The 24,383-nt window shown below is 49.8% G+C and overlaps 1 protein-coding gene across 1 annotated transcript in view; it reads right to left on the reverse strand.

The window, feature by feature from the left end:
* APCDD1L (APC down-regulated 1 like) overlaps positions 1-18,881 on the reverse strand; it is a 58,671-nt gene extending 39,790 nt beyond the window's left edge. The window contains exon 1 of the mRNA XM_054467548.2: positions 17,617-18,881. Within this exon, the coding sequence (XP_054323523.1) occupies positions 17,617-17,665 (49 nt within the window). The 5' untranslated portion in view covers positions 17,666-18,881. The remainder of the gene's footprint in view (positions 1-17,616) is intronic.
* Between the last annotated feature and the right edge of the window lie 5,502 nt (positions 18,882-24,383).

A 24,383-nucleotide genomic window follows, 5' to 3' on the forward strand; every position in this document is an offset into this window, starting at 1 on the left:
TGGCTGGTGGAGAAGGGACCTTGTGCAGCCTCTATTAATAGATTCTCATATTAAAAGAGAAGTCTCATGCAGAGAAGCAGAATTCCCTGTACACACACCTCAATCATTTCTCTCCCTTCTCGGCAGCAACGACCATTATCGGTTTGTACATCTCTCCAGATCTTTTCCTGTGGGGGCATATGCATAAATATATGTCCCGAGGAGGAGTGCAGTGGCGGGCTGTTTTTAAAATAAAATTCAAATCCCTGTTATGATGAAAAACCTGGCTAATGAAAATTATGTTTCAAAACAGACTGAGGCGTTTTCATGCTAACTATGGCGTTCTTTGTCTCATTTGCAATGGAAAAGTCCCTTGTTTCAAAAAAATACATTATTAAGAGGCCTTACAATACAAACCACATTTTCCAATTCAGTAGGGTACAAGGTCAGCCAAGCAAAGACAATGTAAGCTAGCTTCAAAAGCATCTTGCTCAAGAGTGAAATTTGTTCGGAAGGGCAGCATTCTAATCCGAGCCGTGGGGTAGGCTGGTTGTGGCGTTGCTGAAATTTCAGCCTCCAAAATGAACCCCTTCGGTAATTGAGAACCTATTAAAGGAGCTTAAATGCAGTTTCAGATATTGCATTTCCTGATTAACAAGGATATAATTTCTTGAAGAAAGAAAGAAAAAAAGGATTCTGTTAATATCGTTGGTTTTCCTGAATCGGCCCTTGTACAGGAAGAAAGGCCAGGGGCTGCTGGCCTGGGGGGAAGCTGATAGGGACACACTTGGGTGGGAAGAGGGTGTTGAGGGCCCGGCAGGGCAGAGGGAGGAGGTCCGGGAGAGTCTGTCTGGCCTGGCCACCTGAGTTCTGTTTGGACCTTGAGACCAGCTGAAGCCACCCCTCCCAGCCTGATAACCTTCGTCTCCACCTGCAGTCAGCCTCCCTGGTTGCAGATGCTGAGCTAGAGCCATCTCTAGAACATGCCTCCTCCTCCTCTGTCCAAAAGCTCCTCTGTCATTGGAGACACGTCCCCATGTGCCCTCCTGGCGGGCATCATCTGCAGCCCCTGGTGCTGCTTTTGGCCCCCTGAGGCCATGGGCACCTGCCTCACATCTCTTCCTCCCTTCTTGGCGTCTCACCTCCATCCCACATCTGTGGGTGGCTGGTTCCCACCTTGGCTGCAGAACCCTTTAACTTCTCATTTCATTCCAATAACGAGGACACAATTTTGGCTGCTCTGATGCAGACCCACAGTAACAGTCACTGCAATGAGGTGGAGGTTGACTTTTCTTCTGTGGGAGGGGCAGCTGGGGCCAGTGTGATGGCTCTGCCCAGGTTCCTTCTGGTGTGTGGCTCTGCCCCATCCCTAGGTGTGACCTTCATTGGCATGGTCCAACTGAGCTCACAGCAGGTCTGTATTTCTACCAGGGGAAGGAAAACAGGGGCTGTGTGTCCTCCTGGTGGCCACACTGCTGGCCACACCTAGCTGCAAGGGAGGTGGCGAAACCTTCCACCACCTCTGGACGGCCACATGCCCAGCTAAGACAGGGCTTCGCCACAGTGAAAGAGGAGGGGAATGGAACCCAGGGGAAGCCTGCAGCATCCCCACACCTCCCCTCAGTTGACCACACCTATGGCGACACCTGTCTAGGAGGAATTTTCTCCTGCAATAACCCTCAGCCTCCAGTTTCTCAGTCTCTTCTCATGCTGGCCTTACCTCTGCAATTTGGTCTCAAAAATGTCAATCACCCCATCCCATTTCCTTGCCCTCAAGAGCTGTTGGATTGGGCACCAGAACTGCCCTTGGACAAGCTGTGGCTCCTTCTTCCCTCCATCCACCTCAGTGCCCTTCCCAAGCACGTTCATAGGAAGGGGCTCCTGGCCCCTACCTGCTCCTGCTCTGTGGGCAATGCCCCCTCACACCCTGCTTCCGCCCCGGGACAATGGAACTGCACCCTCAGTGGGAGGGCACCCCTGTGCCAAACACCCCGCCCATCCCTGTCTCTCCTCTCTCCGGCTTCCCTCCCTAGCCCCATCTCCCTCTCTGTCTCTCTTGAGTCTTCAACCTCTTTTTTTTCTCCCATAAGTATGCAAACCTGCTCCACCGTCTCTCACCCTCCCTGGCCTCCCTTTGTTCATTTACTCTTTCAACAGATATTTTGTATGCGTGCCTACTACAGACCGGACACTTCCATCTCACACCAAGACTGTCTTTCAACAGATATGTTGTATGTGTGCCTACTACAGACCGGACACTTCCATCTCACACCAAGACTGTCTTTGAACAGATATGTTGTATGTGTGCCTACTACAGACCAGACACTTCCATCTCACACCAAGACTGTCTTTCAACAGATATGTTGTATGTGTGCCTACTACAGACCGGACACTTCCATCTCACACCAAGACTGTCTTTCAACAGATATGTGGTATGTGTGCCTACTACAGACCGGACACTTCCATCTCACACCAAGACTGTCTTTCAACAGATATTTCATATGTGTGCCTACTACAGACCGGACACTTCCATCTCACACCAAGACTGTCTTTCAACAGATATTTTGTATGTGTGCCTACTATAGACCGGACACTTCCATCTCACACCAAGACTGTTTTTTTAAAAAAAACACATGTAAATATTTTAGTTTTTAAATAGAGCTGGAGCCTAGAAAAACAAAAACAAATTCCAAAGTGCTCTACACTGAACGGCATAAGGTGAAGCTTCTTTCTCCTTCTACCCTAGTCCCTCCCTCCCAAAGCAAAAATTATCATCAGATTTTTCAGCATTTTTTCTGGGGGAAAATGCATATGTGAATTTAAAGCACTCTGTTTTGATTTTTTCACTTAATTTGTAGAGACAGTTTCCCATTGACACAAAATCATCTTTCTACTACGTTCTTTTTCTGGCTGTAATATGTTCCCATCTGTGGATGCATCACAACGGATTCAGTCAGCATCTAATGAGGGGCATGCTGGGGCTCCTGGCATTTGCTACCCTCCCACCCCAAGCATGAACGTCACCAGTGGGATCCCGGGGGTCATATCCGGCCCGCTGTGGGCCAAGGGCATCCTGATGGCTCTGTTTGTGTTCACCTCTCTATCCCCAGCCCCAGTCCTGCACCTGGCCCGTAGCAGGTCCTCGGAAATGCTTGAGAATGAAGCTTCACAAGCTACTTGCTATATTCTTTCATTTAATCCTTTTGGCAGTGTTTTAGTGTTTTGATATAGAGAAGTGTCATGCCCTCGCTTTACAGGAGGGGACACCAAAGCCCCTTGTCTCTCCCTGTCCACCCAATGGCTTTCCTTTCGGCTCACACCCTCCCCACAGCCACCCATGCTCTGAGGACATCCCATCCTTCCTCCAGGCCACACCTTTGACTACCCCTGGACATTCATCCTGGCTAAGGAAGCCACCGTCCACCAGGAAAACCCTTCGCTGCACTCCCCACTAGCCAGTTGCCCAGTCCAGGGAGTTTTGCGTTTTGTGGGCTCTCCAAGCTGTCCACTTCCCCCAGCCCTCCCACTCCTCCAGATGCACCCCAGCTTTGGGTGAAGCCATCAATCCTGGCCACTGCTACCCGGCCTCCCTGAGGGTTAGCACTCTGCCAGGTACCCCACAGTGCGACATGTGACATGCCCACTTTAAAGATGAACCCCTGGGAACCCCTCCTTGAGGCTAAGATCTGGAATACTACCAGTCTTATTGAAACCTCCTGTCCCATCCCCAGAGGTAACTTTAGTCCTGAAGTTTGGGCAAGTCATTCCCTTGAATGATTATGATGGACGAGATAGTCTACAGTGTCTACCTTTAAATATATTTCTTTTCTTGTTTGTAAGAGCCTCTGTTGGTGGCTGAACTGTATTCTCCCCAAATTCATATGTTAAAGCTGTAACCCCCTGTACCTCAGAGCATGACTGTATTTGGAGACAGGGCTTTTAAGGAGGTGATTAAGTCAAAATGAGGCCATTAGAGTGGGCCCTAATCCAGTCCGACTGGTGTCCCTGTAAGAAGAGGAAATTTGGACACACAGAGAGACACCACTGATGTGTACCCACAGAATAATGGCCATAGAGGGCACAGCTACAAGACGACCACCTACAAGCCAGGGAGGGCAGGCTCTGCAGAAACCAACCCTGCAGACACCTTGATCTCTGACTTCCAGCCTCCAGAGCTGGGCAAGAAAGAATTTCCGACTTGTGTGAAGCCAGACAGTCTGTGTTCTTTGTTATGGCAGCCATAGAAAGCAAATACAGACCCCCCCCATCCAGTTCATCTCCAAGTCCTGACAGTTCCACCTCCACATGCACAGGGGAAAGGTCTCACCTCTCTCTAACCCTACAGATATAACCAAGCCACTGTCACCACCTCCCATGGATGCATTTCCACTCAGCAACCAGAGAGCCTTTTTGAGCCCGAAAACCTGCCCCTGGCTTTCCAAAGCCCTTAAGCTTGGCTGTGACCCTCTTCGTGGCCTGCTCATCCCATCCTCTTGTCCCGTTACCCTCTAGCAGCCATCCCAACTTTCCTTCAGTTGGTTCCTCTCATCCTGGATCTTCTAGTGCTGGCTCCTTTTCATCTCTTAGGACTGGGTTGCAATGTGGCCTACTTGGAGAAGCCTTCCAGATATGCCCCATCTAATAGCCCACCTCCTTGGTCACTCTCCCTACACTCTTTCTCCTCTCCTCTCACAGTGCTTGTCACCATCTGCCATTGTCTTGTGTTTTTTTGTTTTGTTTTGTTTTGTTTTGTTTTGTTTTGTTTTGAGTCAGAATCTCACTCTGTCCCCCAGGATGGAGTACAGTGGTGTGATCTCGGCTCACTGGAGCCTGTCTCCAGGGTTGGAGTGATTCTCCTGCCTCAGCCTCCCAAGTAGCTAAGATTACAGGCACCCACCACCATGCCAGGCTAATTTTTGTATTTTTAGTAGAAATGGGTTTCACCATGTTGGCCAGGCTGGTCTTGAACTCCTGACCTCAAGTGATCCACCTGCCTTGGCCTTCCAAAGTGCTGGGATTACAGGCGTGAGCCACCGCATCTGGCCTTTGGTGTATTTGTTTTCTAATCTGTATGTCCTACCTCTGCCCCATCCCACCAACTAGATTGCAAATCCCATGAGGTCCATGACAGGCTCATTTTGTTCCCTGTTATATCCCTGGGGTGTAGAACAGTGCCAGGCACGTAGTCGGCACCCACTGAATGCTTGTTGAAGAACTGAATACTTAAATGAAGAGACATTCTCACCACTGAGTTGAAGTTATAGGACGTTATCTACAAACGTAGTAAAGATATGCTTACTCATTTAAGCTCTCCTAAATTAGAATTTGAAGTAGAGAGAGAAAGAAGTTTGTCTTTGTATTTAAGCAGAACAAAAAAAAAAAAAAAAAGAAAAGAACTTTCTAAGCAAATTATCTATGTAAACAGGGAATATGTTTCACCCACTTAATAATGAAGTCCAGCAGCTCTGGTCTCAAACACTCTTAGAAGCTCTTTAGCAATAAATATGCAAATTACAAATTATTCCACGTTCTTGTTGAAGCTCTTACAGGGCTCTAGAGACTCAGGGGCCCAACCTCTCTTCCTTAGGTCCCCGTCAGCAACAATAATGAATGTCCTGCGTTGCAGTGGACATGACTCTTTATATGGGACCGGAATTCCGACTTTTCCGGAAGTCAGGCTTCCCCTAACCACCATCAGAGGCAGAAATGCGCATCTCTGAATTTCCCTAACGCAGCATTTACAGTCCCTGAAAGGTTGGGGGTGGGGTTTCCTAGCAAAATACAGCCTGCCACTCAATCATGTAGGTTATGATCTTCTCGGAGATTTTGATGGTTACCTTGAAGTGATTTCCTGCGAGAGGCAGACAGAAATGCAAAAGTATTGCAAGACTGTGGGAGAAACAACAAATCCAGATGCTGATCATCATAAAAGCCCAGGTACTTTCACTCACTGGCAGGTTGGTTTTAATTTCAGTCTGTGGGTTGCTGTTAAGGAAACTGGAGTCCATCAGAATTTGGTTAAAGCTGATGGGCCAAACAGTAGACTTCAGTTTCAAACTATCTAGAAACCACACCCAATTACGAAAAACACATGTTAAAGCAACTCTAATTGTACATTTCAAAGAACAAGTAATTTTGTTTTACTGTGGTCACTGGTAATTTCAGGCTAAATACAGCCATGTCGTGCTCTCCTGTATCTACACATACTTTTGGAAAAGAGTAGGGTTGGATGTGAACTATTGCTTTTCCTCCCTCTTTCTATATGATTTAATATTGAGGCTTGGGGAAGACAGCTCAGATTTTGTTTTTAACACACATTGAGCTCTAGGGGTAGTGAACAACAGGGGCGTACAGCACATACACTATTTAGCTAACTGTTCAGAGGGCATGGTCTCAAACTTTGTAGGCATATAGGTTAGCTGCTTTGATTGTAAGCAACAGAAGCAACATCTGACTCATGTAAGCTAAAAAGGGACTTCTTAGATGGGCATGGATCCAAGGGATGCTCTGGGAGTGCAGGTGGTGGGAACCACTCTGCACTTTCTCCAGGACACTCCGTGGGCAGAATGTGCTTAGCTTCTGGTCACTGCCCTTAAAGTTCAAAGTCCTGGAGCAAGCATCCCATGAGCCTATCTGCCGACTCACACCTCAGGTGGAGATGAAGCACCTTGACTGACAAGTCCTCTAGGACTGGAGTCAATGAAATTCTGCTATAGCAAAAGAAGGAGGAATGGAGCCCAGGCAGGCAAAACTGGTACCTATCCACTGCAATTTTGTTTCTAGCAGAGAAGGACTTGAGATGGGGGAGAGGAGAGAGCAGATTGCTCAGGGCAAAGGCTCCATGGCTAATGGTACCAACAAGTAGCCCAATGCATCTCCCTTGCTTTGGTAAAGGATCCAACCTTCCCTGGCTCTTCTCTGTGATGAGCAAGAGGTCTTCTTGCCTCTGAGACAACCATGTGAACAGACTGTTAGCACCTCAGGGCCCCCAGGGAGCAGTGAGTTCTGGGCTTATTGGGTCTGGCCTTTCACGCATTCTGGATGGTTCCTGAGCAGCCATGAGTCCACCAGGCAGCAGTCTTCCCAGGCTTCTGCTTCTTCAGAAGCACCCTAGCCCAGTGGCATCCATTTCCTCAGGTATCAAGTGGTGATAAATAGCAGTACCTAAACCACAAGACAGTTGTGTAGAAATAATATAATGCTCCTACAGTGTTTCATAAGGGCAAGTGACCAATGGACGTTAGGTATTGCTGACATTGATCCACCCACAGCTACAGTGTAGCCTCAGTCACCCTAGTGGGGTTCCAGTTCCCTGTTCTGAAGCCCCATCCACAAGACTGAGGGCACCTTTGGCAAGCACCCCTCCTCACAGCAGGGAGGGCACAGGGCTTTTTCTAAACATCTGGATGTTTGGGGCCCTGATGTTCCCCAAATCCATTCCCAGGAACATTGGTCTGCCTAAGAGCATCTGGACTACCCAGGACCCCCAGTTCTGTAGGTGATCCCACTTCTGACACCAGGACCAAGTCCTGCAGCCAGGTCAGGTTTCACTTCTCCAACCTCAACCTCTGTTACATTTCTAACCAGCCGCTCTTGCTGAAGTCCTAGCAAATTCAGGAGGTTACAAAACTGTGAAGCTGCAAACCCAGCTCTTTTCCTTGAACCCCCAGCCTCAGATGGAACTGATCCTATAGAAAATACAGAGAAAAACATAGAGACAAAGAAAGAATTTTCTCATAATTCCCCCTCCCAGAGATAACTGCTCATTTCATATATTTTCTTTTTTTATTTAAGAAAAGGATGCCTCCTCCATGAAAACATAATTAGAATCAAATATACTATATTGTGTTTCTTTTTAAATTTGTTACAAATTATTATTATTTTTATTTTTTGTAGAGACAGGGTTTCCTTTGTTGCCCAGGCTCATCTTGAACTTCTGAACTCAAGTGATTCTCCCACTTTGGCCTCCCAAAGTGCTGGGATTACAGGCATGGGCCACTGTGCCTGGCTCATTGTGTTTCTTGTTCTAACATCATGTCATAAATATCCTCCCATGTCAGTCAATTTTTTTTGGATATATATTTTTTTATGTATGCATAATTCCCTCAAGATGTATTTAAGTCATTGCCTATTGTTGGGTATTTAAATTTTGGCCTCCTGACCTCCCTTCCTTCTCTGGAAACCTGGATATGATTTGGCCCTGTGCCACTCACCTTTCAACTGTTGGATGATCACATTACTTCTCAAATGCCATTTCCCAGAAACACCTGGTGCCATCCCACCCACCAGAGTGGGCCCTTTGGATACAACACTAGGCATTTTGGGCAGAATTGCAACCCTGCAAAATATATGCTGAAGTCCTAACTCTAGTACCTCAGATTGTGACCTTATTTGGAAATAAGGTCACTGCAGGTGTAACTAATTAAAATGAGGTCCTACTGGAGCAGGGTGAGCCCTAAATCCGATATGACTGGTGTACTTATTAGAAAAGGAGATGAGACACAGTGATAGAGACACACAGGGAGAAGAGGTCCACATGGCAATGGAGGTAGGAACTGAAGTGATGAGTTTAAAGCCAGGGAATGCCAAGGACTGCTGGCAAATACCAGAAGCTGGAAGAGGCAAAGAAGATTCCCTCCTACAGGCTTCAGAGGGAGCATGGCCCCACTGATACCTTGATTTTGGATGTCTGTTGTTCCAAGCCCCCCACTTTATAGTACTTTGTTATGACAGCCCCAGGAAACAAACACAAACTCCCCAAATCCCCACTTCCCAGAAACACCTAGTACCATCCTAGCCACCAGAGGATGGCCCTTTGGATACATCCCCAGGCAAAAGCAACCTGAGTCCCCTTGCACCTCTGGAAGCAGGAATTTGGGCTTCTCACCTCTTTACCCTTCTGTATACCCCCATCTTCCTCTAACCCATCCAGACACCATTTCTGTCTCTTTCTCCCCAGCCAAGCTCCTGATATCCCAGAAGGAGAACGTGGCCTTGTAGCCACCCAGAAGAAGCAATGTAGCAGGTCCAAAGGCTGGAATCCATAGGGCAGTGTCCTGTTACCTTCATAAATGGTATGAGTGACATTTGCTGAGGACTTGCTCTGTGTCTGCTCTGCAGTGAGCTTCCCACATGGACACTCTTATCTACTCAAGCAGCCCCATGGGTTAAACATCATTTTGCAAAGGAGGAAACTGAGGTGTGGAGGGATTAAGTGGTGGGCCAGTCAATGGAGCAGCTGGAATGTGAGCCTGGGCAATTGAATTCCGGAGCCCAGCCCATTCTGCAGTCTTTGCAGATGAACAATTAGGATCTTTCTCTCTTCAGTGACTCTCAGATTAACATTTAATTGGGGTTTTAAAAAGCTGTTCTTGTTAGCATGTCTGTGGTCTCCTATTGCAATCTTCCCGATTAAGCCATGTTATATAAACAGTCAGCTCAGATGCCTCAGAGTGTGTGTGTCTCCTGGTGCCCAGATTTTGCTTTAATTCCTGGTGCTTTCAAAGGCATCAGGGCAGGGAGGTATTTGCATGAACTTGGAGCTGAACTTTCACTGAAGGGTGGCAGTTGAGGCATGAAGCTTGGTGGTCCACAAATCTGGGTTGCTGGGCTTGCTGGCTGGATGACTTGAGTGCCTGGTATCTGAGATGGTTTGGCTGTGTCCCCACTCAAATCTCATCTTGAATTGTAACTCCCACAATTCCCAGGCATCATGGGAAGAGCCCAGTGGGAGATAATTGAATCATGGGGGCAGGTCTTTCCTGTGCTGTTCTTGAGATAGTGAACAAGTCTCATGAGATCTGATAGTTTTTAATAAAAGGAGTTTCCCTGCACAAGTTCTCTCTCTTTGCCTGCTGCCATCCTTGTAAGACGTGACTTGCTCCTCCTTGCTTTCCACCACGATTGTGAGGCCCCCCCAGCCATGTGGAACTGTAAGTCCATTAAACCTCTTTCTTTTGTAAATAGCTCAGTCTCGGGTATGCCTTTATCAGCAGGGTGAAAATGGGGTAATACAATGTCCATGGCATAGAGAGGTTGTGAGGATGAAATGAAGTAATGTGCTAGCACAGTGTTCTAGCTGTCTTTTTTCTCTGAGGTAAGTTGGTCTTTCTCCCTCTCCCTGACTCTTTCCCTTCCTCTCCTTCTCCCTTTCCCTCTCCCTCTACCACATACACACACCCACACCCACACACACACACCCCCAATGCACACACAAAGTGGTAATTAATGGTAGGAATATCTGACCATCTGTTCTCCCCTCTGGGGAATATATACACTTGCTAATAGCCCATGCACCCTTGCACAGGTTTCAATGGAGTGAACATGAAAGAGAAGAGAAACAGCAACTTCTTTTTTTTTTTTTTTTGAGACGGAGTCTTGCCCTGTTGCCCAGGCTGGAGTGCAGTGGCACCATTTTGGCTCACTACAAGCTCCACCTCCTGGGGTTCATGCCATTCTCCTGCCTCAGCCTCCCGAGTAGCTGGGACTACAGGCGCCCACCACTACACCTGGCTAATTTTTTGTATTTTTAGTAGAGACGGGGTTTTACCATGTTAGCCAGGATGGTCTCGATCTCCTGACCTCGTGATCCACCCGCCTCGGCCTCCCAAAGTGCTGGGATTACAGGCGTGAGCCACCACGCCCAGCCTAGAAACAGCAACTTCTGTTTCAGGAAGCTTGAGTGAACAAACAGCAAGCTGAAAAAAAAACTGCAACATATACAAGAGACAGCTACTTTTCTGAATATAAAGAGCACTTACAAATCAATAAGAAAAATGGTTTGAATGTCCAATATGATGACAGCAGAAAGATGTGACCAGGCAGTTCATTGGAAGAGCAATATGAGAGGTCTATAAAACACAAATACTTGCTTCTCCTTGCTCATAGTTATAGAAATCCAAATCAAAACCACCAAGCATTGCCACTGGCATGATTTTTAAGAAGTAATAATAGCAAGGGTTAGTGAAGATGTAAGAAATGAGTGCTCTCCTAGGTCACCCATGTGGGTGGTGCTAGTGCAACTCATTTGGAAAAAAAACTGGTGGGAGAATTTAGCAAACACACTTTGCCATAGCAATTCCACTGCTAGGCATTTCCACTAAAATCTGCAGGTGAACGGGAGGCGGGCAGCAGGGAACAGAGTTCTAGGCAGAAGAAACAGCCTATGCGTGCATGTGGAGGTTGTGGTGGGAAGGAATGCAGCTGATGGACAGGCTGGTGGGCTCTGAGTGACTGCTTCATGGTGGTGCTTCCAGCCCAGCAGCCACCATCCTCCCTAAGAAGAAAGAGAGGTTATCTGTGAAGTGTGTGGAGACAACTGTCACATGGGAATCAAGGGGCACGGGGAGGGGAGAGCACAGAGAGAGTGAACATGGCTGAGACTGTGTCCATAAATCAAGAGAGACTCCAGCTTATGTGCTTTACATCTTGACAGCATGCAAGGGTTTTAAATCTCAAAATGCCCCCTGAAGTGGTTGACATCCTCAATTAGATGTTGGCATTGGTGGTGGGGGGGAAGAGATGAGGACAACAGAGCAGAGGACTGGCGGAGGGGAGGTGGCTGGGGAGGCCCTGGAGGAGCTGAGGAGGGCCTCAGCGGCAGGGCCCTTCAGTGCAGTTGTGACTGGGGTTCCCGTCTGCTGCTGCTTACACTATGTTGGATATATGAGAGATTACTGAGTACCTACTATGTGCCAGGCACTGTTCTAGGGACCAGGGAAAGAACTGTCGATAAAACAGGCCAGGCCTTCTTCTTGTGCAGCCTACTTTGTAGTGAGGAACAGACTGTAAACAGGGAAACAGGTAATGATAGGCCACGGTGTATGGAGAGTGAGGGGTGCCATGCAGAAAGGCAGAGCAGGGTACTGGGAAAGACTGTGCACATGCGTGAGTGTGGGTGAGTGTGTGTGAGTGTGTGTGTCTGTGTGCACACGTGTGTGTGCATGTGCATGCATGCGTGTGTGTGTGTGTGTGTGAGGGGAGTCAATGAGTCAATTTTAGCCTTCCTTTAGCCTTCCGGGAAGGCCTCTCAGAGAAGGTAACATCTGAGTAGATACCTGAGTGGAAGAAGGAGCCAGAAGAATGTTCCAGGCAGAGGGAAGAGGGCGTGAAGGCCCCGAAGGAGTCGTGCTGCCTATGTGGAGGCCAAGCCAGGAGCTGCCCAGGTAGTTGGTGCCGAGTGAGGAAGCAGGCAGGACCAGGGCGGGCAGGGTGCTGTGGACCATGTCAGGGCCTTTGGATTGGACTTTACTCAGGGGTACTAAAATTCTTCTCGTTTCCCTGATGATGAAACTGAAGACAACACTATGATATCAATGGGCACAGACGGTACCTCTAGCTTTGCCTGTCAAAATTTCCAGTTTGCAAATGAGTCTTAGCTATACCCCTGCCTAGCTCTTCTTGGGCAAGTCACCTACTTCTCTGGGCCTCAGTTTCTTCATCTGTCAAATGGGAGTGAAAACCTCCACCTTCCAAGAGTGTTGTAAGATGGGACTAACAACTCACCTCAAATGCTGCTGTAAGTCAGGAGCTGAGCCTGGGCCCTGGTGGACACAGAGAAGGCTCAGTAAGTATAGCCCATCACTGTCACTGTCATTATTACCAGGCTCTGAATGGGGGCAGGGAGAAGTGAGGGACCAAAACAGCCATTGATGGCACATGTGCTGGCTTACTATTAGAGCCTTTCAGGGCTGGAAGCAAATCCGGGCCAACTCCTAGCCAGTGCTACTCGCATCATCCAGCTAGATTCTTGGATGCCTCCAGTGATCGGGAATTCACTACTTCTAGAGGCATCTCATTCTTACCCTGCTTTACATCCTTCAGTGAACACTCCATTGCTCTTAATATAAAGTCCAACTCTTTTCTGAGGCCCCACAACCCTCCAGGAACCAGCCCCTGCCAACCCCTGACCTTGTCCACTGTCCACACCTTGGTCCCTTACTCTCTTTTCTTTTGCATCTAAGCTTTGCACATACTAGTCCTTCTGCCGGGAATTCTGTCTATTCTGCCTCCTCCTCATTCAGTTAGCCCCTCCCCTTTTTTCAAGTTCCAGGTTACATATCACCTTTTTAGGGAGGCCTTCTTGAACCTCCCAGCCTGGGCTAGATACCCCTAAAACTGCTTAGTAAGGTGCTCATCAATCTTGTAATTAGTTGCTCATTTAAGATTTAATTGCCCTATTTTCCATGAAGGTGGGGAGCTGTCTGATTGGTCCTTCTGTCTTCTGCACCTCACACCAGTGAGTAGCACATACACAGGAGGGCACACAATACACGTCCACTGAATTGAGACTCTGTCAGTGCCTCTCTGCTAGACAATTCTTCCTCTTTTTTTTGTCTCGCTCTGTTGCCCAAGCTGGAGTGCATTGGCACAATCTTGGCCCACTGCAACATCCGCCTCCCGGGTTCAAGCAATTCTCCTGCCTCAGCCTCCCAAGTAGCTGGGATTACAGGTGCCTGACACCACGCCCAGCTGATTTTTTATTTTTAGTAGAGACAGAGTTTCACCATGTTGGTCAGGCTGGTCTTGAATTCCTGACCTCAGGTGATCTGCCCACTTCGACCTCCCAAAGTGCTGGGATTAAAGGTGTGAGCCACCATACCCGGCCCAATTCTTCCTTTTAGCAAGCTCACCCTACTCCAGCAGTGAGCGTTGTCATCATCTCCATTCTACAGATAAGGAAATTGATGATGGTAGCACTGGCAGCAGGGCTGGGGCAGAATGACAGGAGACAGCAGCAAGAAGGGTGGAGCCTGGCCCTGCATGGTGTCAGGGTTAAACCCAAACAATTATGAATTTTGTTGCTGTTGGTATCATTTTAATAGTCAAGGTGTTCTCATGGGGAAGAAAATACAGCACCTGCCAAAAGGAGACAGATGTTAAGTGACGTGTCCAAGCTCAAGCTGAAACGGCAACTTCCTGAGAGCAGGGGCCCTGACACTTTCTTCCCCAGGTCTGGGGACTTTACAGCAGCATCTGACTCCCTGCAGGGACAGCACAGAGGGTTCACCAGGTTCTCAGTGCTAAGTCCTGGCCATATACCATCTTGTTGAACACTTCCAGCACTCCCTGAGGTCACAGCTATCACCATTCCCAACACACTGATTGGGCCACATGCCCAGGGAGGCTGTGTGGGTCCAGGTGACAGAACAGGAAGGTAACAAAGCCAGGGTGGGAACCAGGTCTGCCTAATTCCAAAACCACCTTCTGTGCCAACTTCAGAATTCACTTCCTTCTCAAGAGCCCCCCAACTCAGCTTAGCTGCCCTGAAGCTCAAACCAATGTTAATGGCTTCTCCTTCCCTTTGCATTGGGCTATTGATCTTCATTTTCCAGGCTGGTTTTGGCAGTGAACCACTGTATCTTGGAAGTTTTATCAGGGGCTCATTCTGGCTTTAAGCTTTCATTAGCATAGTTAACTTCCAATACATTGCAAAAATATTTCTTCACATGTAGCTTCTAACTGCTTTGCCATCCAGATGGTTTTGAAATCAAGGAAGCTGCTGTATTTGCCTGGAGCTGGTTGTTTTGAATTTTGAGATTACAGCCTTGGTCAGAAGACAAGTGGCACAGCTGGCCACAATGATTCGTCTTCGAGGAGCACATCACACAGCAGCAAGAGGAAGTCTCCACTGATAATTTTTTTTGTTTGTTTTAAATCGCTAATATGATTACGGGTCTCTATTCACTTTAGATTTTTGGATGAGTGTATTTAAGTAATTTTCTTCTTAGTTTTTATTCTGGGTTTCAAAGCAGAGCTCCATATCAACAACTAATTTATTATGGAATAGCCTGTGATTTTGACCTAGTTAATCTGACTCTAAATGATAACTTGCCATCGCAAAGTATATGGCGAGAGATAAAAGCAGAGCTGAAATTACAAAAAAAAAAACACAAGTGCGAAAAAAAAGCAGCAGCTATGGTTTCTCATTTTCCCCCTCCAGCATAAATTGTTGAGTAATGAGATTTTTAAAAGCCAGAAATTGCTGTGGAGTGAACCAACACTGGCAGCTGGAAAACTGGCACCAGACACATCTGGCCTGACAGGGTTTGAAGGAAGGTTCGCTGTAGTGGGCGACTACCCATACCGCAGCCTGGCTCCTGCGGCCACCATGCGGACATGTTCAGATACAAGAGGGAGGGAGAGCAAATGGGAAAAATCAACGTCCAAATTAGAAACTACCTAAGCTATGTTGTTTTTCTTGGGGCCCCACTGTGCCTTTGATTTCCTGATCGTTCAGAGCAAGAATAACAAAATCCGTCTAACCCAGTGATTTTGACAGATTCGTCTGAAAAGCTACCTGTTGGGTGTGATCTGTTCATACCAGTGATTGTCAACTGGGGGCCACTTTATCCCCTGGAGACATGTGGTCATATCTGGAGACATTTTCAGTTATCATAACTAGGAGGAGGTGCAACTGGCATCTGTAGGAAGAGGGCAGGGATGCTGCTAAGCACCCCAAAATGCATAGGACGGGCCCCTCATCCCCCACAAAGAATCATCTGGTGCCAAATGTCAACAGCGGCGAGGTTAAGAACCCCTAACGTGTGTACTTAATCTGAATTCCCTTTGTGGGGTGGCTGGTGTACCATTATACATATAGTTTCTGGAACCTGGAGACATGAAGTTCAGGCATGCCCAGCTCAGGCACCTAAATTATGTAAGTAGCTGAAGGATTAACTGGGTCCTGTTTCCTTTTACTAAAGCAAAAGGATCTCATCACCTGGTGATGTAGCCAGTGGTGAAAAGAGCTTTTCAAAGAAGGGTTCAGTGGAAAATAGTGCCCGTTGTAGAGCTGGGAGCTGCAGTGGCAGGCTGAACGGCATCCTCCCCCTGTCTGGTGGCTGTGTCTGAATTGAGGGCAGGCTGTGCCCCCCTCTCTCGTCAGCACCCCCCGGGCACTCTTGGCTTCTCTGCTGTTGAATCTGTCTGACTTGCTATGGTGAAAGGTCACCGAGGAGCTGGGCAGCAAGACTCCCCAAGAGCCAGCCACGGCTCTATACTCACAGTGATTTCATTGGCATGACGGGAAGCTTGGGCCTGCCAAAGACAACAGCCCTGTGCTGTGACTGAGACTGCAGGTTCCTGGGGCATGTGTCCCACCACTCTAGACTGTTCCATTCCCACTGGGTGCAACGGCCTGGAGGAGGCGGATGAGAGCAGATGGACGCCCGGTTTCCCCATCCTGTCCTCCCTATCTCAGTACTCAGCAGAGGCGCGCTTCCACAGCTGGCCCCTTGTCACCCTTTACAGTTCGCGTTTTCCTGCCCTTTCTAAAGAACCAGCAGGGCTGAGGTGGTCTATTTTCATGCTGATGATCAACTAACTCTGTGGCCAAGGACAGCTGTGTGACCTCTCGTTCCCAAACTGGCAGGGGAAGCGGCCCCTGGATGAATGTCCCTTTCGACAGGTGCATCTGCAACTCTTCAAACTGCGGAGGCACCCTCTCTTGACCCTCCTTCAGACCCCTGCCAGTTCTTCTCAAAACAGCTTGCTTAGAAATGTGGGGGCTGGGAAGAAAAGACTGTGATTGAAGAGCTCCTCGAGGTGACTTAGACTTTGCTCCTCGCCTATACATGGAGCAGAGCGTGCTCTGTGGGACTGCGCAGCCCCTCGTCACCCCGGGGTTCTCGGCTGCCATTCCCTGAACACGAGCTCAGTGCCAGGCAGCAAGTGGAGTGCCCCTCCTGCACGTGCTCTCGTAATCTTCACAATCATCCCAGACGGAGGAGGGGATTTTGTGAGCCCATTTGACAGGAAAGAAAGTCAAGGCTGAGAGAGCCGATGGCCATGCTTACCCAAAGCCAGATGGGTTGATACGATGTTGATCTGGGCTTCCCAGCCAGGTGGTCTAACTCCAGGGCCAGAATTCTTAGCCCTTCATAATGTGAGGGTGCTTGGGGATGAGCCCCCAACTGGGCACACTTCAACTGTGGTTACTGTCATTTTTGTCAGTGGTGACTGGGCCCCTGTGATGGCACACTCCAGTCAGCTGGCCTTTGTACAGTTTTGTCTACCCTACTCCCTACCACCACGAAGAGCCACCAGGGAACCCTTAGTCCTGGAGAAGGCATTGACTACTCTACCAGGGGTTCCTGAAGCCCCTTGGCTCCCTTCGTCAGGCCTATTGGGCACAACTCGAGCCTGGGGTCACTGTGCGCTTCCTAGCTTCTCCCCGAGTCCTGCTGCAGGACGAAGTCCCGATCCCGCACAGGTCAGGATTCCATGGGCAAAAACAACCCCAGTAACCTTGGTCTGCCTAGCCGGGCTTGTCCCGCACCATGGGGGTCTCAGTGGGCCTGGGATCCTCCTGCATCTTCTTGGAGGCCCCAGTCCCACTGGGCCCGGCACAAAGGGCAGCTCTGGGTACCTACAGGCCAGATCCCGACTGGCGCAGAGCGTGCAGGGGCCCTCACATTGCGCAGTGACACGACTCCCTCCCGCTGGGCCCAGGAAGCTCCTGGAGGCGCGCAGGTGCCGGCTAGGTGAGACTGGAGAAGGGCGAGCAGGGCGCAGCATAGCAGCCGCGTGCGCCGGGCCAGGGCCGTAGTCCCCAAGGGCCCTTAGGGGACATTAGACGGCGAGCTCTCTCCCTTCCGAACTCAGCCAGTTTGCCGGGTGGGGGAGGGTGGCACCTACCTCCCAAAAACACCAGGACGCAAGCGTAGGGGAGCATGGCTGCGGGCATCCCGTCGGGGCTGGCAGGACCGCCCGCCGGGCGCCGCCACGGTGCGCAAGGGGAGGCGCGGGCGCAGGGCTCTCGGACGGCTGCAGGCGCCGACGGCCAGGCTGGGGTCCTGCGAAGAAGTTGCGAGGGTCCTGCGCCCCGCTCGGCGCTCACACGCGCTCAGCCTTCCCGGCTGTTGATAGTTGTAAGCGGAGCTGCGCACTCATAGGTCCAACTCGCCAGAAGAGGTGGAGACAGCCCCCGGCGAGGCGCGCACACCCGCGCAGCGCGCACAGCCCCCTGGTGCAGCTCCTGCCATTCAGACCCCCAGCCCTCCCCCGGATGTCCGTCCCCTGGCCGTCGCCTTCCCCAAGGTCTTCGCAGTGGGCAAGGAGGCCTCCCCCAAGCTCTGGTCCCGGCCAAGCCAGAGCGATGCGCTCCTTGCGTCGAAGCGCACCCCTAGCCAGGCCGTTCCCTGGAAGGGCAAGCGGGGCGGGGAGTTCCTCTAAGCCCTGCCAGTCCTGGGACCCCTGAAGTTTCTATTCAGGTCTTCCAGCTACTCCTGGAAAAGTCGCGTCAACTTGGATCCCAGCAAACCCAGAAGCGCAGTGAAAGTGGCCAACCCGGTCGCCTAGAAGCCAGCCCTGGCGTCTGTCTGTAAATGAGGCCGTCACCCCCTCCCCACCACACCCAAACGCATCTAGGCAAAGTGTGGAGCCGACCAGGCGGGTTTTCCTCCTCCTCCCAACTCCTCCTCCTACCCCTCTCCCCCGCAAATCTCATCTGAGTGAGTCAGCTGAGGGTGGCAGCTCAGAGGCGAGGCAGCCGTGAGGCGGAGGACAGGCTGGGGGATCCCAAAGGGTCCGCTCCGGCCCCCACCCCAGGCACTGGGACTCTGGTGGCACCCTGGGTGGCAGGCAAGCCTTGAAGTCAAGTGCACGAGCCTTGGAAAGGAGGACCGGGAGAGTTATGGCATTTATGAATGAAGAAGAGAAAGAATCACTCGGAGGGGAAAAGTTAACTGGATTGTTCCCACCTGCATGGATCACCGGGTAACTGCAGTGGGACCGAGGGGGCGAGGCTGCGGGCTGGGGATGTGCGGTTTCCTTGTGTTGCCACAAACCCAGAGAGGCAGAGGAAGAAGATGGAAAGAAAAAGGAAAAAGGGAAAGAAAGTAAGAGGGGAGAGAGGGGAAAAGAGAGGATGAAGAGAGACAGAGAAGAGAGACCTGAGAGAGGGAGAGAAAGAAAGAGACAGAAAAAGAAATGAAAGTGAGGAAAAGGGGAAACAGGCAGAGAAAGAGAGAGAAAGGGGAGGGAAGAGAGAGGGAAAAGGAAGGAGGGAGTGAAATCAACAGAAAAAAAGAGAACCAGGAAGGAGGGGGGGGAGAGAGAGAGAAGAGAGAAGAGAGGAGAAGAGAGAAGAGAGAGAGAAGAGAGAAGAGAGAGAGAAGAGAGAAGAGAGAGAAGAGAGAAGAAGAGAGAAGACCGAGATGCGGTCTCCTTGGGGAAAGGTTTGGAGAACTGGGCCAGGCCCGTTTCCCGGGACTCACGAGTGAACAGTCCACCTGCCCCTCTGAAGCGTTTTATAGATTCATTTGTCCCACTTTTGTGGGCTGATCATCCCACAGGGGAGCAGGGGACACCACCTCACCTTTTGATTTCTTACCAGAAACTTGGCTGAGGCTTCCAGGAGCCACAAGAGCCCTTCAATCCACCCAGGGACCCCCGATGTGGGCCCACCAGCCGTCCTTAGCTTTCCTCCTCTCCAGAGGCAACAGGAAATAGAAAAAAGTCCAGAGCAAGGCCACAGCATGATCTTACGCAAATGGAAATGCGAGGAAAACGATCAATTTGCTTCCTGAAAATGACATTTTTTTTTTCTGGTTTCTATGAGACTCGAGGTGGCCCTGCTGAAACTGAAATCAGTATGAGCTTTCCCTGGCAGACAATGGCCATTGTCACATATTAAATTCTCATGAAAGGGATAACTTTGTGGGCAAGAGGAGACTTGTGCAGGGTGACTATTTATAATTGCATAATTGTGATTATTTGTGGCAATTATGTGTCTTTCAATGTAAAAAATTTACAATTATGGGTAGTTTAAAAACTACATGCTAAGGCCGGGCACCGTGGTGCACACCTGTAATCCCAGCTCTTTGGGAGAGCCAGGTGGGTGGATGACCTGAGGTCAGGAGTTCAAGAGCAGCCTGGCCAACATGGTGAAACCCCAGCTCTACTAAAAATACAAAAATTAGCTGGGCATGGCGGCGGGCGTCTGTAATCCTAGCTACTCCAGTGGCTGAGGCAGGAGAATCACTTGAACCTGGGAGGCGGAGGTTGCAGTGAGCTGAGATCGTGCCATTGCACTCCAGCCTGTGTGACAAGAGTGAAACTCCATCTCAAAAAAAAAAAAAAAAAAAATTAAAACTACATGCTATTCTGGCCAAATCATTTGAGACTTCAGTCTCTGGGCTTTCTGGATGTGGGTATTTCAAAGTCCCAGGCGGCTGATGGGGGTTCAAGCATTAGTGGCTTTTTCTGGGGAGAATGGGTGTTACATTGATGTCCTACGTAGGGTCGTAATTCAGTATTTTCAGAACTTATTGTACTGCTGTTAGAGGTATGAACTTTTCCACAAAGTATGGTGCTTGTGTATTAATAGTTGTATTGGCTTATTTATAAATGAGAGGATTTGCTGATAATTATTGAGACTGTGGCATGGGCCAGGCGCTAGGTGGGTTGAGTACTTTATATGCATGTACTTTATATCTGAACAAATTGACAAGAAGTGGGAATTATGGTCAGGCCATTTTACAAACTGGGGCAACCAAGTTCAGAGAGTTTGGACCACTGTCCTGAGGCCAGGCAGCTGGAAGGTGGCAGAACTCCCAGATCCCTGCTTCCAACCACCATGCTGTGTCTCCAGGACATGTCCTGTCTCACTGGGTTGTTTGCTCCTTTCCAAATCTGAGGACCCCAAAAGAGAAGGCCTGTTTTATGATAACGGCTTCTTTTCAAAGAGGTGTGTGAATAATGGAGGAAACACGACTCCAAAATACTTTTTCTCTTCAGCCTGGGCAACATGGCAAAACACCATCTCTACAAAAAATACAAAAATCCTCCAGGTGTAGTGGCACATGCCTGTGGTCCCAGCTACTCGGGAGGCTGAGGTGGGAGGATCTCTTGAGCCTGGGTGGTCGAGGCTGCAGTGAGCTATGATTGTGCCACTGCATTCCAGCCTGGCTGACAGAGCAAGACCTTGTCTCAAAAAAAAAAAGTGCTTTTTCTAGATCCTAGCTAAACTCCAGCTGTTGGGGCTGAGAGTTACAGGTGGGCCCTGCGCCTGCTGCATCCTCACCCTTGCGATGGGGCGACACTTGGGAGGATGTGGGCAGCTGTAAAGGGCACTGGAGGCTGACAGATCCAGCGTTCCTCACTTTCCAGGTGAGGAAACAGAAGCACAATGCAGGTGAGCTGACCCTGTTGAGGTAACACAGATTTTACCCCACAAATAGAAAAAAAGCAAAGAAAATGGACAAATAGTGTTTGAACAAGACTCTCCTCAACTCACAAGGAGGTCAAACAAGAGCAAAAGAAGGAACAGAAGCTAAAACTCATTTATTGTCTTCAAACATATATTAACTTTTAATCAAAAAAAGAAAAAAGTTATGTTGTCCAGATCTTGCATTTTGCTCAAGGAAGGGTGATATACGCTTGGTTCCTGACCTCTTTCTTACTGAGTAATCGCTTGAGAGCTTTTGAAACGGCAGCAATCATAAGGCTGTTTTGGGGAGAAGCCTCAGCTCTGTGTTGGCCATGAGTCACGTCTGTGGGCATTATCGCATCTTGGCCTCCGTAGCTGGGCTTTCCTGGGCTGTTAACTGCAGGGGCCCTCGCTGGGTGGTCAGAGCTGCTGGGGGTGAGGTTTTGGGAGGATTCAGGGGGTCTTGCTGGGTGTGAGGGAAGCAGCCTCGAGTCAGATGTCCGTGAGTGGGAGCCAGCCTTCTTGCTCCATGTTTATCTCCCACACCACCCCTTCCCCCAGAATCAAAGTGCAGGGGGAATCAGGAGGAAAGTATTGCAGAGCAGGGCCTCTTTTCCTTCCCCCTCCCCTCCAAACGCCTACCTTTTCATCCTCGTCCCTGTTAAAAACACCATGGGATGATAAGATCACCCACAAAATCTTGCTATAAAATGGTCTGTTTCCTCTGCTTGTTATCAGGGGTATCTGATCAAAGAAATGGTGCCCAGGCCTGGTTATCTAATAACCAAATAAACATCCAGGCAGCCTCCTAGGCCAAGAAAGGTAGGCGGGGGCAGCTCTGGATGAAGCAGGGGATAGGCCGGGGTGAGCTGGGCCCCTCTTGGTGACCATTTCTGCCTCCAGAGTGAGCATGCTGGCTCGGCCCAGAGTCAACCAGATCCTTACAACAACCTGCATGTTACAGACTAAGAAACTGAGGCAGGGAAACCAAGTCTCTGTCCTTCAGAAGTGCCTGGTGCAACCCTGAGCCTAGCACATGACTTGTGCATAGTAGGGGCATGCTACACGTTTGCTGAGTGAATTAATGAGAGAACAAATGAACTATCACAGAATGAGCACTGGGTTTATCAGAAGACCTGACTTCAAATCATAATGCTACCACTTAGCCACTCACCGTGGCCGGTGCTAGAGGGAGGCAAACTGGTTCCCGGGGCTCACCATGTAATGGGCACTCACTGTTGGGTGGGCATAGGTGCAGATAGCCCCTCCAGGTGAATGCCTTCTCATAGTTTGAGCCCTGAGTGCCTCCCCCTAGTCCTGGCCCTGCAATTCCCTTTGCATCTGTTTCTTCCTCTGTAAAATAGGATGAAGCTGTGCCACCCTGTAGGAATTAGAAGACCATGTCCAGGAATTGAGCACTGGGTGCAGGATCCAGTCTTCTCAGGCCCTGAATCCACATGGTGAGAAGTTGAAGGTCACACAGCTGGTATGCAATACAGCCTGGATGGAAACCTGGTCTGGGCTGGAAAGACTGGCTCCTCAGCCTGAACCTAAACTACCTAAGTCTTGAATGGCATCTTGTTCACCTGCCTCTGGGAAGGCAGGTTGTGGAAATACCTTGGGCTGTTTGGGAACTCACCCTCCAGCCCTTAAACCTGTATAGGTATTCTTGCTCTATCTGGCTATTGTGTGTATGGTGGGGGCTGGGGGATGATGGCATTGGAGGGCTTAACCTAGCACTTGGCACATAAATGTTAAGTGAATATATTTTGAATGAATGTATGAATTCGGTAGATGAATGGATGAGTGGGTGGGTGGGTGGATAAATGGATGGGTTCGTGGGTAGGTGGATAGATGTGTGAGTGGGTGAGTGGATGGGTGGATGGGCTAATGGGTGGATGGATGGGTGGGTAGATGGATGGATGAATGCGTGAATAGATGGATAGGTGGATGAAGAGCGAGATGGATGGATGGATGGATGGATGGATGAATAGATGAATGGGTGGATGGGTGGATAGGTGGGTGGATGGATGCATGGATGGGTGGGTGGATGAGCGGATGGGTGGTAAGTGGGTGAATGGGTTAATGGGTGGATGAGTGGGGGGGTGGATGGATAGCTGGATGGATGGGTGAATGGGTGGGTGGATGGATAGATGGATGGATGGGTGAATGGGTGGGTGGATGGATAGATGGATGGATGGGTGAATGGGTGGATGGATGGATAGATGGATGGATGGGTGAATGGGTGGGTGGATGGATAGATGGATGGATGGGTGAATGGGTGGGTGGATGGATAGATGGATGGATGGGTGAATGGGTGGGTGGATGGATAGATGGATGGATGGGTGAATGGGTGGGTGGATGGATAGATGGATGGATGAGTGAGTGGGTGAATGGAAGGGTAGGAGGATGGGTAGGTGGATGGGAGTGAGATGGATGGGTGGATGGATGAGTGGATGAGTGGGTGGATGGGTGGATGAATGGGTGGATGGGTCAGTGGGTGGATGAGTTGGTGGATTAATGGGTGGATGAGTGGGTGGGTAAATGGATAGATGGATGAATGGGTGGGCAGGTGGGTGAGTTAACGGGTGGATGGTTGAGTGAATGGGTGAGTAAATGGGTGGGTGGGTGGATGGGTGGATGAGTGAGTGGGTAGGTGGGTGGATAGGTGGGTGGGTTAATGAGTGAGTGAATGGATAGGTAGATGAGGGAGTGAGTGAGTGAGTGGGTGGGTGGATAGATGGGAGGGTGGATAGGTGTGTGGGTGGGTAGGTGGGTGGGTGGATAGGTGGGAGGGTGGATAGGTGGGTGGGTGGATAGGTAGGAGGGTGGATAGGTGGGGGGGCGGATAGGCGGGTGGGTGGGTGGGTGGGTGTATGGATAGGTGAATGGGTGAGTGGATGGATAGGTGACAGATGGGTAGGTGGGTGGGCTAATGAGTGGATGGGTGTGTGAGAGGGTGAGTGTATGGGTGGGTGGGTGGGTGGATAGATGGAAGGGTGGATAGGTGTGTGGGTGGATAGGTGGGAAGGTGGATGGGTGGGTGGATAAGTGGGAGGGTGGATAGTCAGGTGGGTGGATAGGTGGGTGGGTGGATAGGCAGGTGGGTGGGTGGATGGATAGGTGAATGGGTGAGTGGATAGATAGGTGATGGATGGGTAGGTGGGTGGGCTAATGAGTGGATGGGTGTGTGAAACGGTGAGTGTATGGGTGGGTGGGTGGGTGGATAGATGGGAGGGTGGATAGATGTGTG

The sequence above is a fragment of the Pongo pygmaeus genome, chromosome 21, assembly GCF_028885625.2.
Source record: "Pongo pygmaeus isolate AG05252 chromosome 21, NHGRI_mPonPyg2-v2.0_pri, whole genome shotgun sequence".
Lineage (NCBI taxonomy): Eukaryota > Metazoa > Chordata > Mammalia > Primates > Hominidae > Pongo > Pongo pygmaeus.